The sequence below is a fragment of the Aedes aegypti genome, chromosome 2 (genome assembly GCF_002204515.2).
Source record: "Aedes aegypti strain LVP_AGWG chromosome 2, AaegL5.0 Primary Assembly, whole genome shotgun sequence".
NCBI classification, from domain to species: Eukaryota; Metazoa; Arthropoda; class Insecta; order Diptera; family Culicidae; genus Aedes; species Aedes aegypti.
Window position 1 is genome coordinate 157,864,680 of NC_035108.1, and position 14,436 is coordinate 157,879,115.

The following is a 14,436-nucleotide window of genomic DNA, read 5'->3' on the forward strand; positions in this document are numbered from 1 at the left end:
AATAAGCCGCACCCTTGTTTTTATTTTTGTGAGAATGAAAGAGGATTCGGAACCCTGCCCAAATACATGACATTGGAGGATTCAAATATTACGTAACGCAAAATTTGTCAATTTGAGACTTTCTCCTTCCCTCACGTAGCATGTTTTGTATGGAAAATTTAAAATTTGTGTATGAACCGTAGCACTCCGAAGGACCCCCTCCCTCCCCCTAATGCGTTACGTAATATTTGAACGATCCCTAAGTCACAGGTCTTATAACACTCAGCCGTGTCTTATAGAGTGTACACATAATAAGATTGCGTGTTATTGGGAAGCGCGCAAGATTTTCACAGAACAGAAGACGCAATACCATCTATAGAATATTTGCATAGTTTGTATGCGCAACTCTGTATAACGTTTATTACTAGCTGATTGATAAGTACATGCAAGTTTAAAATCTTATATTAATATTTCTGTTATCAACTTCATCAGTATATGTATAAAAATGTAGAACTCTCTTTGTTCACATATATGCCTCGTTGTTTCATCTCATTGATATTAAAAAGAAATTATATTTTGTATATTATTAAGCTCATGCATAATTGATCACCGCTGAAAGCAAAAAAAAAAAACTAATAAAATTATATTGATGAACAATGCAGCAACCATAGAAAAGCCCGGACATTCCATTGTGATTATGTTCCACTAGGAAATTCATCCTCGGAAAACTGTGCTGGATAGTTAGAGTCCTTATTTGTACTCATTCCGTAGTTATCAGCAGACGTGAAAAAATATCTCATTCAGGACGACCACAACGTAAAAATTAACATCACAATCTAAAAAAAACTAACAATCATTCAGGTAACGCAAGTTCAAGAACAAAAGAAACGAGGTGGTCTTTTGGTTTGTCGTGTCCCATGAGCACTTGCGACCACCCACACATCGAACGATCGAACGAAGAACCAACGAACAAAATCAACAGTTTTTTTTTTCTTGGGGGGGCACAGTCAGGAACGAAGACATTCGTGTGACAATTCATTACGAGACACTACTCAAGACGGCCATGCCTTGCGCTGCTCGGTGGCGTTGGAAATCGAACTTACTACGTAAGAAGCAGAAGTGGCAGGCACTGAGAGACTCGAACCGGAACTGCCGCGAGCACTGAAGCCCTGTTGCTAGTGATGGTGATGAAGTCATTTCGCCCGGTGATAATCAGTATTGCGTTTACGTATAAGCCAATGATGAGATATTTTTAAAGAAATGGAGAAAAAATGAGTAAAACCGTAAATTTTTTTGCAACGTAGTAATTGTCAATTTTGATCTCACTCTGAATAGGTTGAGAGTGATTTATTAATCCAACGGCCTTAGCGTCACTTAATTTTTATTTGGTGTTAAATATTCTAAATGAAATTAAGAAATGAATTATTTGCTTTTTTCATGACAAATGGATTCGATTGAATGGATTTTTACAGATGCATTTTTGAGTTTTTGTTGCTATACAAGATGTAATTAAATATCCTACAAGCTGAGTACTCCACCACAATTCTAAACTAGAGGTAAACTTTATTGTCTACAGTACTAGAAATCTATTTCAGAATAAGAAACAAATAAATATTCTTGTATTCATCTTGAACGGGGAAAGCCAGATAAGCATAAAAGCTTCTAGTCTACAAGAGCTAGCAAAATAACATCGAATTAATAGGGATGTAAGTCAATGCAATGAAGCTTCTGCTACTTACCGTTGGAGGTGATAGATTGGTGTGTGAGCTTCGTCTTTCCTGGGGTCCAATACTTGAGTGACGTCTTATTGGTAAACCACCACCAGGAGTGCCACCTTTCATACATTGATGAATAGATAAGTAATTTTAGATCGTTTCGGAAATCTTGTTTATGTTCAAAGTAACAACAAAAATTATTGAGCCGTTAAGATATAAGTCGAATGGTGCCGAAGCCGTTAATTACCCTACGTAATAAATATAAAATAAGAACATTGCTTACAAAAAAGAACTGAGGCTGGCCAAAACCCGTACTTCTACACTTCTAGAGAGAACGACTTGAGGGGTAAATTAAAAAAAAAACTAAACGGCCCATTTGACACAACACCAACTTTCCGACTTACCCGGCGATGAGGCACACGAAGGAGCGATCCGGATCTTGGGCGTCATAAGGGTATTGTCCGATAGGCGCCGATTCGGGAATGCGTTGACCACCCGCAGGAAGTTGCTGTCCGGGGACGAGGGTGATCCGCCGAACCACCAGCTACCTAGAGCACCCGAACCTGTTACAAAGGGGTTATCCAAACACATATAGCATGCAGACGTCTAGACTGTCTAATACCTCTTCGGGTACCTGTTGAGTTCTTCCGGGCCATGTCCTCGGCACTGGAAGTCTTCCGCTGGTCGATCCTCAGGTTGGGAATGTTGAACTGCTGCACGTTCATGTTGTCCGAGGAGAACTGATGCCGCAGTGGTCGATGGCGATCGGGCGAGGGTAGTGAGAGATTGTCCAGTTTCAGCTTGTTGCGCTGCTGTCGGTCGATTTGGTCCAGCATTTCTTGGAGAACCTGTTGGCGAGGTGCGGAATAGAGAATGGATCATAAATCTACTGTGAAATCCGATTCCTAATTGCCCGCCAAAGTAATCAATAAGCACACGGAGTCGCCAAATCGGGCATATAGTGCAAATTTAGAACTACTAAACGACTTATTAGCTCTGCACTTGCACTGTAACGACGATTTAGAGCTTTAAATGGTTGACTCACTTACCTCGAGAAGGATCATAAATTGTTCGAGATTCAACGAGGGATTCACAGTCTGTGGCAGGAGGGTCGGCATTACTTTGGTGGCCATGGTGTTCACGGTGAGTCCGTACTTTTTATCACACAACATAATCCGGTAGATATCTGTGAATGAGTTTTGAAGTAACAATGTTTTAATTCGTTTACACATGATACTTTATGTATACATAAGTGGGCGAGAACTACTACTATGAAATGAATTGTGCAAATGTCATGTATCCAGAATGAGAACAATCGTATTTACAAATGCATGAAACATATTGTCGTTTGTATTACTCTTAAGGGTTTATTACTTTGCTAATTATCGCTTTTATTGCATGATTGCAAGCGCCAGTGTTGACCAGACTCATTTCCCCGAAACTTGAATTGTGAAGCCATGAACTGTTATAACTGTGCGTTGTATTCCTGAGATGAAGGGGGAGGTGGTTGGGCTTGAGTGTTGCATATGGGATCCGACAGTTTCGATCTCGGTGGGCCGCAATTCAAGTTTCGGTGAAATGATTCGCACTCACTCACTCACTCATTTCATTTTACCGAAACTTGAATTGTGGCTCTCTGGGATCAAAATTGATCGATTTTGGGCTTCACGAAGCACTACCCAGCAAGACGCTCCGAAACAGGAAAAAAAAAATCTCCAGCGACGAAAATACGCGCGAAACCGTGAGCAAAATCTATCGGACGACGCAAAACTGAACTGTCCTGCTTGGGCTTCACGAAGCACTACCCAGCAAGACGCTCCGAAACAGGAAAAAAAATCCGGCGACGAAAACACGCGCGAAACCGTGAGCAAAATCTATCGGACGACGCAAAACTGAACTGTCCTGCTTGGGCTTCACGAAGCACTACCCAGCAAGACGCTCCGAAACAGGAAAAAAAAATCTCCAGCGACGAAAACACGCGTGAAACCGTGAGCAAAATCTATCGGACGACGCAAAACCGAACTGTCTTGCTTGGGCTTCACGAAGCACTACCCAGCAAGACGCTCCGAAACAGGAAAAAAAATCCGGCGACGAAAACACGCGCAAAACCGTGAACAAAATCTATCGGACGACGCAAAACTGAACTGTCCTGCTTGGGCTTCACGAAGCACTACCCAGCAAGACGCTCCGAAACAGGAAAAAAATCTCCAGCGACGAAAACACGCGTGAAACCGTGAGCAAAATCTATCGGACGACGCAAAACCGAACTGTCTTGCTTGGGCTTCACGAAGCACTACCCAGCAAGACGCTCCGAAACAGGAAAAAAAAATTCCGGCGACGAAAACACGCGCGAAACCGTGAGCAAAATCTATCGGACCAGAAATAGGTGCTACTACCAAAGGCGGGAAAACCACCAGGTGACCCGTCGGCGTATAGACCTATCTGTCTACTAGATACGACAGGCAAGTTATTGGAGAGGTTGATTATCAACAGACTAGTACCGTATACGGAGGTAAAAGGTAAATCTACTCTGGATGCCATCTAGTCGGTCGTTCAGGCAGCTGAGGTGGCAATCGACCAAAAAAGGAGCGGCTTCCGTTACTGCGCGGTTGTCACTCTGGATGTGAAGAATGCGTTCAACAGCGCAAGCTGGGAAGCAATAGCACACGCGCTTCACCGCCTCAAGGTACCGGTGCAGTTGTGTAAGCTTCTAGAAAGCTATTTTGATGGTATGATTCTACTGTATGACACAGAGGTGGGACAGAAAATCGTTCGAATTACTGCGGGAGTACCTCAAGATTCAGGTTGGGCCCGCTGTTATGGAATGCGATGTACGATGACGTACTGAGGCTGACCCTTCCGACAGGTGTTAAGATTGTTGACTTCGCCGACGATATCACCCTAGTGATCTATGGTGAATCGATGAAGGAAGTAGAGTTGACAGCAGCCCACTCTATTTCCATAGTTGAGGAAAGGATGAAGTCTAGGAAACTAGGACTGGCCCGTCACAAGACTGAGGTGGTGGTGGTCAACAACCGCAAGTCCGAGCAACGGGTGCTTATCTCGGTAGGTGATTGTACCATAGAGTCCTAGCGATCCCTTAGGCATCTTGGGGTGATGATCGATGACAGGCTCAGCTTCGCTAACGTTGAATATGCCTGTAAAAGGGCATCTACGGCTATAGCGGCGCTTTCGAGGATGATGTCTTACAGCTCTGCTGTAATTGCCAACAAACGCAAGCTACTGGCAAGCGTGGCGCTATCCATGACCAATCTGGTCAAAAGCGCTTAGAACGAGCAGAAACCTAAAGTGGTTGGAAAGCACTACAGGATCATCTGCTGAAGAGAAACAAGCACATACCGAACGGTATCTGTGCATCATTGCCACGATGACGCCCATCGGGCTCATCATCAAGGAAGATGTTCAGCCAAAGAGGTACCCGAGGAGTCCGCAACGCGTGTTAAGAGGCAATGCTCAGAGATTGGCAGCAGCAATGGGATAACTCCACTAAGGGTTGATGGACCCCTTGGCTGATATCAAATGTGTCAGATTGGTATGGAAGAAACCATGGGGAAGTGAACTTACACCTGACGCAGTTTCTGTCAGGACATGGTTGCTATAGACAGAACCTGCATGGGATCGGGCACTCAAAATTTCCTACGTGCCCCAATAATGCTGGTGTGGAGGAAACAGCGGAGCATGTCGTGTTCGATTGCCCCCATTTCATTGTTGTGAGAGGTCACATGCTCGCTACATGCGGAGGGGACACGTTTCCCGACAATATGATAGAGAGTATGTTCGGATGCCGGGTGCTGGAATGCATTGACAACGGCTGTTACTCACATTATGTTAGAATTGCAGCGCCTATGGCGCGCCGACCGAAAGTTGTCTGCAGAGGATTAGCCCTGCCGAGGCTGGTCCCTTGAAACATTGTTTAAGTCGGCTAAGAGAAGCAGTTTGCGTAGGCTTCTGCTACATGTGTTGTGCTGTATGCACTGACCCATCCCCGAAGAAATACCGTAAGGTGGTTCCGTGGAGATGAGGGTCTGAGGCCAAGGGTAATGTCGATGCACTGTTCACCACTTGAGCAGTTCAAAAAGAATTGCTCAAGTACAGTGCATGGGGTGGTTTTAGCGGGTCGTCGTTGGTGTGTCATCCCCGCACTCCCTAAGTTACCTTCTCAGGGGGTCTGTTTGCAGATTTCCCCTTTGTAAAAAACAAAAACACGATATACGAATGCAAAAATGGCAACTTTGGCAAAAAAAGCTCTCAGTCAATAACTGTGGAAGTGCTCATTAGAACACTAAGCTGAGAAGCAGGCTCTGTCCTACTGAGGACGTCAATGTCAAAAAAAGGGGAAGAACATAGTTTCCCGTTTAAAATTTTGTCAATTCTAAGGAGGATTTCTGGATAAATTCCTAGGGTTAGTACTTAAAACTATGATATGCGAATAACTGCAGAAACCCTGAAGTAATTCTATGACGAATGGAAGAAGAAATACTTGAAAAAAATCTGTTAAGAAATGACATTGGAAACATTGAAAACAACAGCAATGCTTGGAAATATTTAATGAACTACCTGGTCAAAACCTTGAACAAAATTTGGGATGCCTCCCTTATTAAATTGCTCAGGTTTTTTGACATTATTAGGCTAGCGTGTAGTCTGAAGAATATCAAGAGGAAAATTAGAGGTAGAGTAAAGTGGGGGAAAAAGATCGAGTAGGCAAGAATTTCTTTTTAACTTTTCTAGCTCATTTCAACACAAATGTTATTAATTTCATGGTTGGTTCGATTCGAACTCTTGTCCCATCGGTTGGACAACATATCGTTTAAGACAACCAATTTTAAAACCGTTATAACTAAAAATGGACAAATATTTCAATACAAATTTGTTCAGTTAAATTGTAGCCAATATGAGGGTTTACTGTGCATGGGCATCATCAGGAAAAAAATCTTTACCCAAAAACGATCATTATACACATCTGTCCTTGTTCTTTAGGATTTGATTTTAGTTTTGCCTTCGGTTTTGTATTCTATCACTTTTTAACTTTGAAAATACAAAGCAATTTTATATTAACGTATGTTGCAAAGGTTCCTTCATAAGCTATTTCAAAGATTATCAGGATTCCTATAAATATTTTGCTAATTGTTCCACTATCATTCAATTTCCAAGCAGTTTCTGTTGCATATTTCCTCTTGATTTCCTTCAGGATTTACATTCAGAATTCCTCTAGGGATTGTTTCAGGGATACTGTAAAGAGTCTCACAGCGAAATTATTTAGAAATTCCCATCAGTTATTTTATTGCATGCCTTTGGGCAGAATTTAGAAGGTTACTTCAGATGTTTTATCATAAATTTTCTCAAGAATGCCAAAAAAGTCTATCGAAAATGTCTTTAGAAATTTCTTATGAAAATACTCCAAAAATTCATCATTCATTCATTAAGTTCTACCGTCAAGCTACCATTCACCGTGCATTCAAGAAAAATTTGCGCTTCAAAAAATTATATAACTTTTCCAAATAATTTGAAGCGTACTTGAATACCACTACGGAACGTGCAATTATATAATAATTCAGGGAAAAATCTAAAACTAGTGATGCATAACAAAAAATTACTCAAAAATTATGTTTGAAAATTTCATATTAAGGTCGCCTCGTACCGTTCTATGTCACCATTTACCGTGCACACTAGTGCACCATTCACCGTGCGTATAGTTTTCGTTATGTTTTAATTTTGTATCTTGAAAAAACGTTGTTGATGGAGCAACTATGTTGCTAGTAGTGTGTGCACTCATTTTTAAGAGTATTCAAATCTTTATTTACAATAAAAACCATAAAAAGTTTAAAAAATGGCTAAATAATTATTTTTTCATTAAAATCGTTATGGGAGGTTTGACTGTATTGTCCAATCCATTCCATATACACTCGAAAAACTAAATATAAAGTAATTTAATGACAACATACAAATAAACCAAATATTACCAAATAATTTCATGCCTTCCACACTAATGCACGGTAATAGGAACCATATGTATTGAAAAGGATCCATTCACCGTGCATTTGGGTTTCGACTAAAACAAAATAAAAAATTCTAATTTGCATAAAATCTCATTGCTCATACGATGAAATACATCTTATTAATAGTATCCATTTATGGCAGTTTTTACATAGAAAATGTGGATGAAACATAAATATAATTCATTACCTGTATTGTTAAATCTATTTAGACTCAGTTTTTCACTTTGGACATGATATTTATCTGTTACTTTCGCCTTACCAGAGATGAATTGGAAGCATACCTTCAAATTTTATCATGCGGACGTCGAGTTCAATATCTGTGTGATGAAAGCTTCTAAAACATCAACGATGGCGACGGATTCTTCACAGGCCTTGTCTCCAGTATACGCCCATATCAAATGATAGAATTGGTTTATACCTGGGTAATTGGAGTCTTAAACATATTTTCGAAAAAACGGCTCATTTTGGAGAGCTTTGATTGAACCTTCATATAAGTGTGATAAGCGGCTCCATTTTGCTCAAAACCTATGAGCTAGTATTGATATAAGTTGTCTCTAACCGAAGGAACAAATTTCATCCTCAAAAATCTGTTATTGGCCTCCGTATTTATTTTTTATTCCACTTTAACAAAAAATAAAGGCATATCAAACCTTTAAGACGCAAATGTGCTCAAAACTATGACCCTGGCAGAATATTTTATTGTGATCATGAAAAACACGTTCTCTAAAAACTCCTCCATCCTCTGATACCAAACACACTAAAATTTTCAACAATAAAGTGTAATTTTTGAAGGTGTAAAGTTTTTTACCATAGTATACGACAATCAGACGCTGTTTCTAGATTTGGGCGGACAAAACCTTTGAACTTATTTGCTCTATTGCATTTATTAGGACAGTAAGAAAAATATTACAAAAATTGTCCTAGATAGCGAAGTTGTGTCAGAATATACTACAATAATCAGATATTACATTTTCTGTCAAAAGCAATGAAAATAACGCCTGTGTATGCTATGTTCACGTTCAAACAATTTTCGCATGTTTTTATGGGTCATACTGTAGAGCATTATTTTTGATTTGATTTTTTATTATTTATGATTAAGTCAGGGAATGCATAAACTATTTACAGAAAAAAACGTAGAAGATATCCCGTAGTTGGTATCTTAAATTTCTACTTGGAGATATCCAAACAAGTTCACCAGTATGTTATTTGCTAAAATACTGAAACAGTTCATGATTTAGTTCATTGTATTTTGAGGAAAAACAAATATTTGCCAGGATTCCACAGATAAATCTATGCAGGAGCCCTAAAAGACTTTTTTGAAATATTCGTACAGATTTCTAAAAAAACTCTCGACTGAATGGCAAGGAAGTATTTTGAGATATTGCTGAGGGCTCAATGAAAGAATTCGAGCTTCTGTCAAGAACGATTTTGATTTCTTGAATAAATGATGGGAATGATTATTGTAGAACACTCTAGAGAAAAATAAGCAGTGGAAAATTAAAAGAGAACCCCACAAGATATTTCTGAAGCATATGTGGAGTTATCTCTTATCAGATTCCTTTGCAAATTATTTGAAAAAATCCTGAGTGAGTTCATTTCAAGATATCGTTACATATGCTTGGCAAAACCTTTTGACATTTATTTCATATTTTTGGCAGATTTTTCGCAAGATCCACTGCAGACTGTTGATTAAACCTCTAAATGATACTTGTTTTAAATAAGTATCATTTATGATTCGTGGACATAGACTCTTGAGTTTGATTCTCACCAAGAAGATGTGTTCACATAAATTTATCCAGTATTAGTTTTTCGGTAGCTCTAAATGAAGTCTAGTTAGTCTAATTTTTCGTTTGGCGCCCAGAATCATTCTAAAAGCTTACCATGACACATTGTTGCATAACCATGAATTCTGAAGACCGTCTGTCAGAAATTCTAACAAATTCTAACCTTTTGATCAAACCAGTTCAATTTGTTTTTTTTTTATCTTTTTTCGTTAACCAGGAGGGAGGTTAAATGGGTCCTTACAGTCCCCTGTGGCTACGCCCATGTCATTGTTTGGTATTTATATCTTTTAAACAGTTATAGTATTTTTTTTTGACTAATGTCGACATTTTGCCACACCTTACTCTACTTTTCGATGAATATTTTTATGAGTCCTTATTAATCTTAATATTTCAATTTGAAAGCTATTTAAAATTCTTAATTTAGTTATTTATGTTAAAAAGAAAAATTAGCGATGGTATTTAATCTATCAAGTTATCATTCATCGTATGTATACAAAACATCTGAATACTAAAAAACATAAATGTATACCGTAGTAAGAAGTTGTGTTTGTAAATGTAGGTGTATGTGACATTTTGGTCGGTTTTGAGCTGAGTATACTAAAAAAAAGTGTTCAGAAGCTGTTGCGGAACACGTGTGATAGGCCCTTTAGATCTGCTCCACACTAAGGCGCCGCAGCGTAATACTGTCAAGCTGTTGAATGTCAAACTTGACGGTGACAGACCTATAGCAATGACATCAGCAAAATACGCACTGAAGCAAGCAATTGTAAAGTTAACAGTTAATGAAAAACACAGTTCTATTTGCATTTTATTTATTAACTATTCGATTTATAAACTGAATTCAATAGTCTAAATCTTCTAGTTGAGGTTTGTACTTTTCTTAGTTATCTATTCTAACGAATCGTGCATTTGATAACTATTTCTGAACATGCAATGTAAACATGTGATCTCATGAATTATTCCTAAAATTTCAGTGAGTGCAATACATATTATCTAGCCTAAAATGATCTTACATCCTAAATTATAAGCTAAATAGTACGGATATGTAAGTAAAGATTGTTAATTGATAAGGATTCCAACAATAATTGAAATTTTATGTGAGCAGATAACTTAACCTAAACAGCTCAAACTGGAGAATAATTGGATTGCTCGGACAGTTAGGAAACTAATTTGTAAGTGAATTATGAATGTATTGCATTAATAAACTTAATAAAACTATTATTTCCAGTCGAGTTAGCGGAAAAACCGAACTGCGAAACCGTTTTTTAACAGAAGCTTTGGCTTCCCTACGATTTATATCGAATGAAAAATTGCTTAAAAAATTGTAAGTTGATTTTCTCAAAATTAAGTTTTTGCTCCTAAGCCTCTCAAACGTTATCTTAAGGTCAGCTCGTGCCATTCCATGGAACTGGTTACCGTGCTCGATGGTAATTTATTTATCATTCATCATATTGTTGGATGTATGCACACCCAGTTTCAGAGAGATTCAAATGTTTATTTACGATAAAACCCGTGAAAAGTTAAAAAACAGTCAACTTTTTACTAAAATCGTAGTAAAAGGTTTAACTTGTTGTGTATATAAAAAATATGAATTATGACACATGTTCTCTTTTTGAATTTTGTGAATATGCATATCAAACTTTATTATTTGTCAAGAAGATATCTAGGCATTGCTTAGTAAGCTATTTAATATAAGATATTTAATGAAAAAAACTTTAATTTTTGACTGGTTCCCTGCTACAAGTTTGCTCTTGAATCTGCTTGATATACCCACGGGTAACAAAATGAAACGTAATCCACAAACATTTTCTGTCATTGTCGTTATGCTTCTCTGTATGATGAAAAGCAACAGCAGCACAATGCAACACGGTGCCATTCGAAACAATGGAAAGCATGACTTTCATACCCCGAGAGCACTGGCGCATAATGACCTACCTGTTTGGGATTCTTACCTCCATAATGGGAAACAAACATATCCCATGTGCTTTTCGCAAGGTCATATGTTTGCATGAAAACCCGACGACTACCAGTGTCTGCAGTATATAACGCGATACCGAGAACTACGAGCAAATTTAACTCCTTTGCTCGAATCGAGATTTCGTTGGGATATAAAGATACATACAGCGACTGTAAACAGCAAAGGGCTTATTGTTGAACAATTACTTTCAACGTTATCATAACATCCCATCGTCTGGTTGTACAGGGATGAAATGATACATAAAGTGCCTTGTTGAGGATGCATAAAGCCATTCAAACTGTGGCAAGTGGTAAAGAGCTGGAAGCCGTTGTGCACGACAGAAGAAGCCTATTCTTGACTTTATAAGTAGTGCTCTCAGCTCTATTGCGAGCATAGAACAAGGGTGATTATTTTATTTAATCTTTGAGATGAAATGCGAGACACCGACTTTCACTTATGTATATACATATCGTTTTGAAGTGTAGCTGTTTGCTTCATGTAAAATCGATACTTACTGACGACTCGCACTATAATATCCGGATCCGTTAACCTAACTTCGAGTAGTAAAGGCAGTACTTCGTCTATAATCTGTTATCCATCGTTTCAGTGCAGCATTGGGAAAGTGAAACATAAAAACGATTATTACTTGCTTAAAATTTGATGAACGGTTAGAGAATCCTAAAATGTAGAAACATTTGCTCGATAAAGTATTTGTTAGTTATCTATACAGTATATGCATATTAGACTGATGCAAATTTTGGAGTTTTTGCTCCCCTATGCTTAAACGATGTCAATTATGATGAAAATGATCCTCCCAAAATTTGAAGTGATTCGGAAGAAATTTGGTTGTGCACACGCTATTTGAAGTTTATATGGAAATTACTATGGAAAAGGCAAACCTTTTGTGTTTAGTCCTCTAACTGCTCGACATAATAATCTATGGAAGAGTAAACACACCCATCTCATGTGAAAACTTCCCAGCTACAACTTTGCCGAAGACCACTTTTCGATGGGACGTACGGATAATTTGTTATTTTTGATAACAAAGTCTAAATCATGTTGAGATGATCATTCAATAACTTTCAGAGCAACACTGCTTTTTTGCTGTAGAACATAGTAGCCTGGATTACTTTGATCTATTCTTCCCGCCAGGAGCACCACTGTTGCCTGCCGAACAGTTGGTGAAGCATGCTACATGTAAACCAACTTTATGATGATGAATAACAATTTATCCTGAGGTCCAATCAAAAAGTAGTCTTCGGCAAAGTTGTAGCTGGGAGAATTTCACATTAGAAGAATTAGTTCACTTTTCCATAAAATATTATGATGAAGAGATAGAGGGCTGAACACAAAAGATTGGCGTTTTCCATAGTAATCTCCATATAAACTTCAAATGGCGTGTGCACAGTCAAATTTCTTCCGAATCATTTCAAACTTTGGGAGGATGCTAATTACCATAAACAAAATCGTTTAAGCATAGGGGAGCAAACATTTCAAAATTTGCATCACTCTAATGCATATGCAACACATTGGAAAATAGCAATAATAAAACAATAAGCGAACCACTTACCTGTGATTTGTCGAGCTTGTCTAGTGTTCGTTCCACACATTGAAGCACGTTGCCCATTATCTTGAGATCGCTTTGATTTTTTTCGAATACAGATTTCAGTTTGGGTAGCACCAGTTTCTTGATTGTGATATCGTCCAAATAGTCGTACACGTTCGTTACGGCTACGAGTGCTGCACTCTGTTTTGGGTAGATTGATGAAAGAGAAGAAGCGTTTTAGAATTTGTATTATTAGGGAGTTTATTTTTTAATATAACATATTTTTAAGGACATCCTAAAATACCCAGGTACATAGACCCTCAATCTACAAGCGTTGTCAGAGATCTTCCAGTCACATAGCTGCATAGACTGTAAACATAACACTAGACAAAGGACAAGCATGCTGCATCTCATTACTGCGCTCACCTTTTAACATTTTAACATTTTTGACGAAAAGTTTAAATGACCGAAGCGAGAATTAAACCCACAGTCCATGATACGGTACGCTTAACTGTCTCGCAATATTTATTTCATGGCCACGAATCTCATACAAGAAATATTTTATGAAGTTTTTCGGATGTTTAGAAGCCAATAACGCCATGGAGTATACAAGTGTTCAGATATGCAAGCTAAATAAATGGTCTATTTGTAGTTTTTAGACATGGGCAGTCCCTTAACCCTCATGCCTTTTGACCTTATGATCTACCAGAATGAACCATTACATGTTGAGGGTATTAGTATGTCACAGACCATTAAGCATTTGGTCTCTCAGAAGATCTCCAAACAAGGTCACAATGTTCTCTATTGAAGTTTTTAATTGATCTGATTGGAACTCTTCACAAAGGTCATCACAGAGCTCTACAGAGATCTCTGGAAAGATTTCCACAAGTGGAATCACTATGATGCAACCTACCAACTACTTTGGCATGTTGTCTCGTAATCGAAGATTGATGTAGTGTTGTCTTCGCTCAGCGACGTAAAAGGGCTAGCGATTGGACGCTCGGTATGTGGAACTGTAAATCTCTCAACTTCATCGGGAGCACACGCTGATGTGCTGAATGACCATCGATTCGGCAACTTAAAGTTGCAGGAAGTGTGTTGGAAGAGATCAATGGTGTGAACGTTTAGAGATAACCATAACATCTACCAGAGCTGCGACAACACTGGGCTGGGAACTTCCAAAGTGAAGAGGTACGTGTTCAGTTGGTGGCCGATCAATGAGAGAATATGTCAGCTGGGGATTATAGTCCAGTTATTCAACTTCAGCATAATCAACGTGCACAGTCATCACTTCGGAACCACTGATGATGACAAATACGCTTTTTACGTGCAGCTCGAACGCGAGTACGTCTGTTGCCGAAGCCACGACGTCTAACTCATCATAGGAGATCTAAACGCTCAGGTCGACAGGAGGAGGAGTTCCGACCGACCATTGGAA

The 14,436-nt window shown here is 38.7% G+C and overlaps 1 protein-coding gene across 7 annotated transcripts in view; it reads right to left on the reverse strand.

Moving 5' to 3' along the window:
* The window catches only part of LOC5576177 (SCY1-like protein 2), a 427,894-nt gene that overhangs the window by 103,443 nt on the left and 310,015 nt on the right, over positions 1 to 14,436 (reverse strand). For 3 of the 7 annotated variants that reach the window (XM_021842933.1, XM_021842930.1, XM_021842936.1), the window contains 6 exons: positions 13,023 to 13,199; positions 11,968 to 12,040; positions 2,744 to 2,880; positions 2,317 to 2,542; positions 2,099 to 2,257; positions 1,719 to 1,813 (listed from right to left, as the gene is read on the reverse strand). In XM_021842933.1, the coding sequence (XP_021698625.1) occupies positions 1,719 to 1,813; positions 2,099 to 2,257; positions 2,317 to 2,542; positions 2,744 to 2,880; positions 11,968 to 12,040; positions 13,023 to 13,199 (867 nt within the window). Of the gene's footprint in view, positions 1 to 181; positions 1,656 to 1,718; positions 1,814 to 2,098; positions 2,258 to 2,316; positions 2,543 to 2,743; positions 2,881 to 11,967; positions 12,041 to 13,022; positions 13,200 to 14,436 lie in introns of those variants that run through there. The other 4 variants (XM_021842934.1, XM_021842931.1, XM_021842935.1 and 1 more) reach the window with 3 other exon arrangements.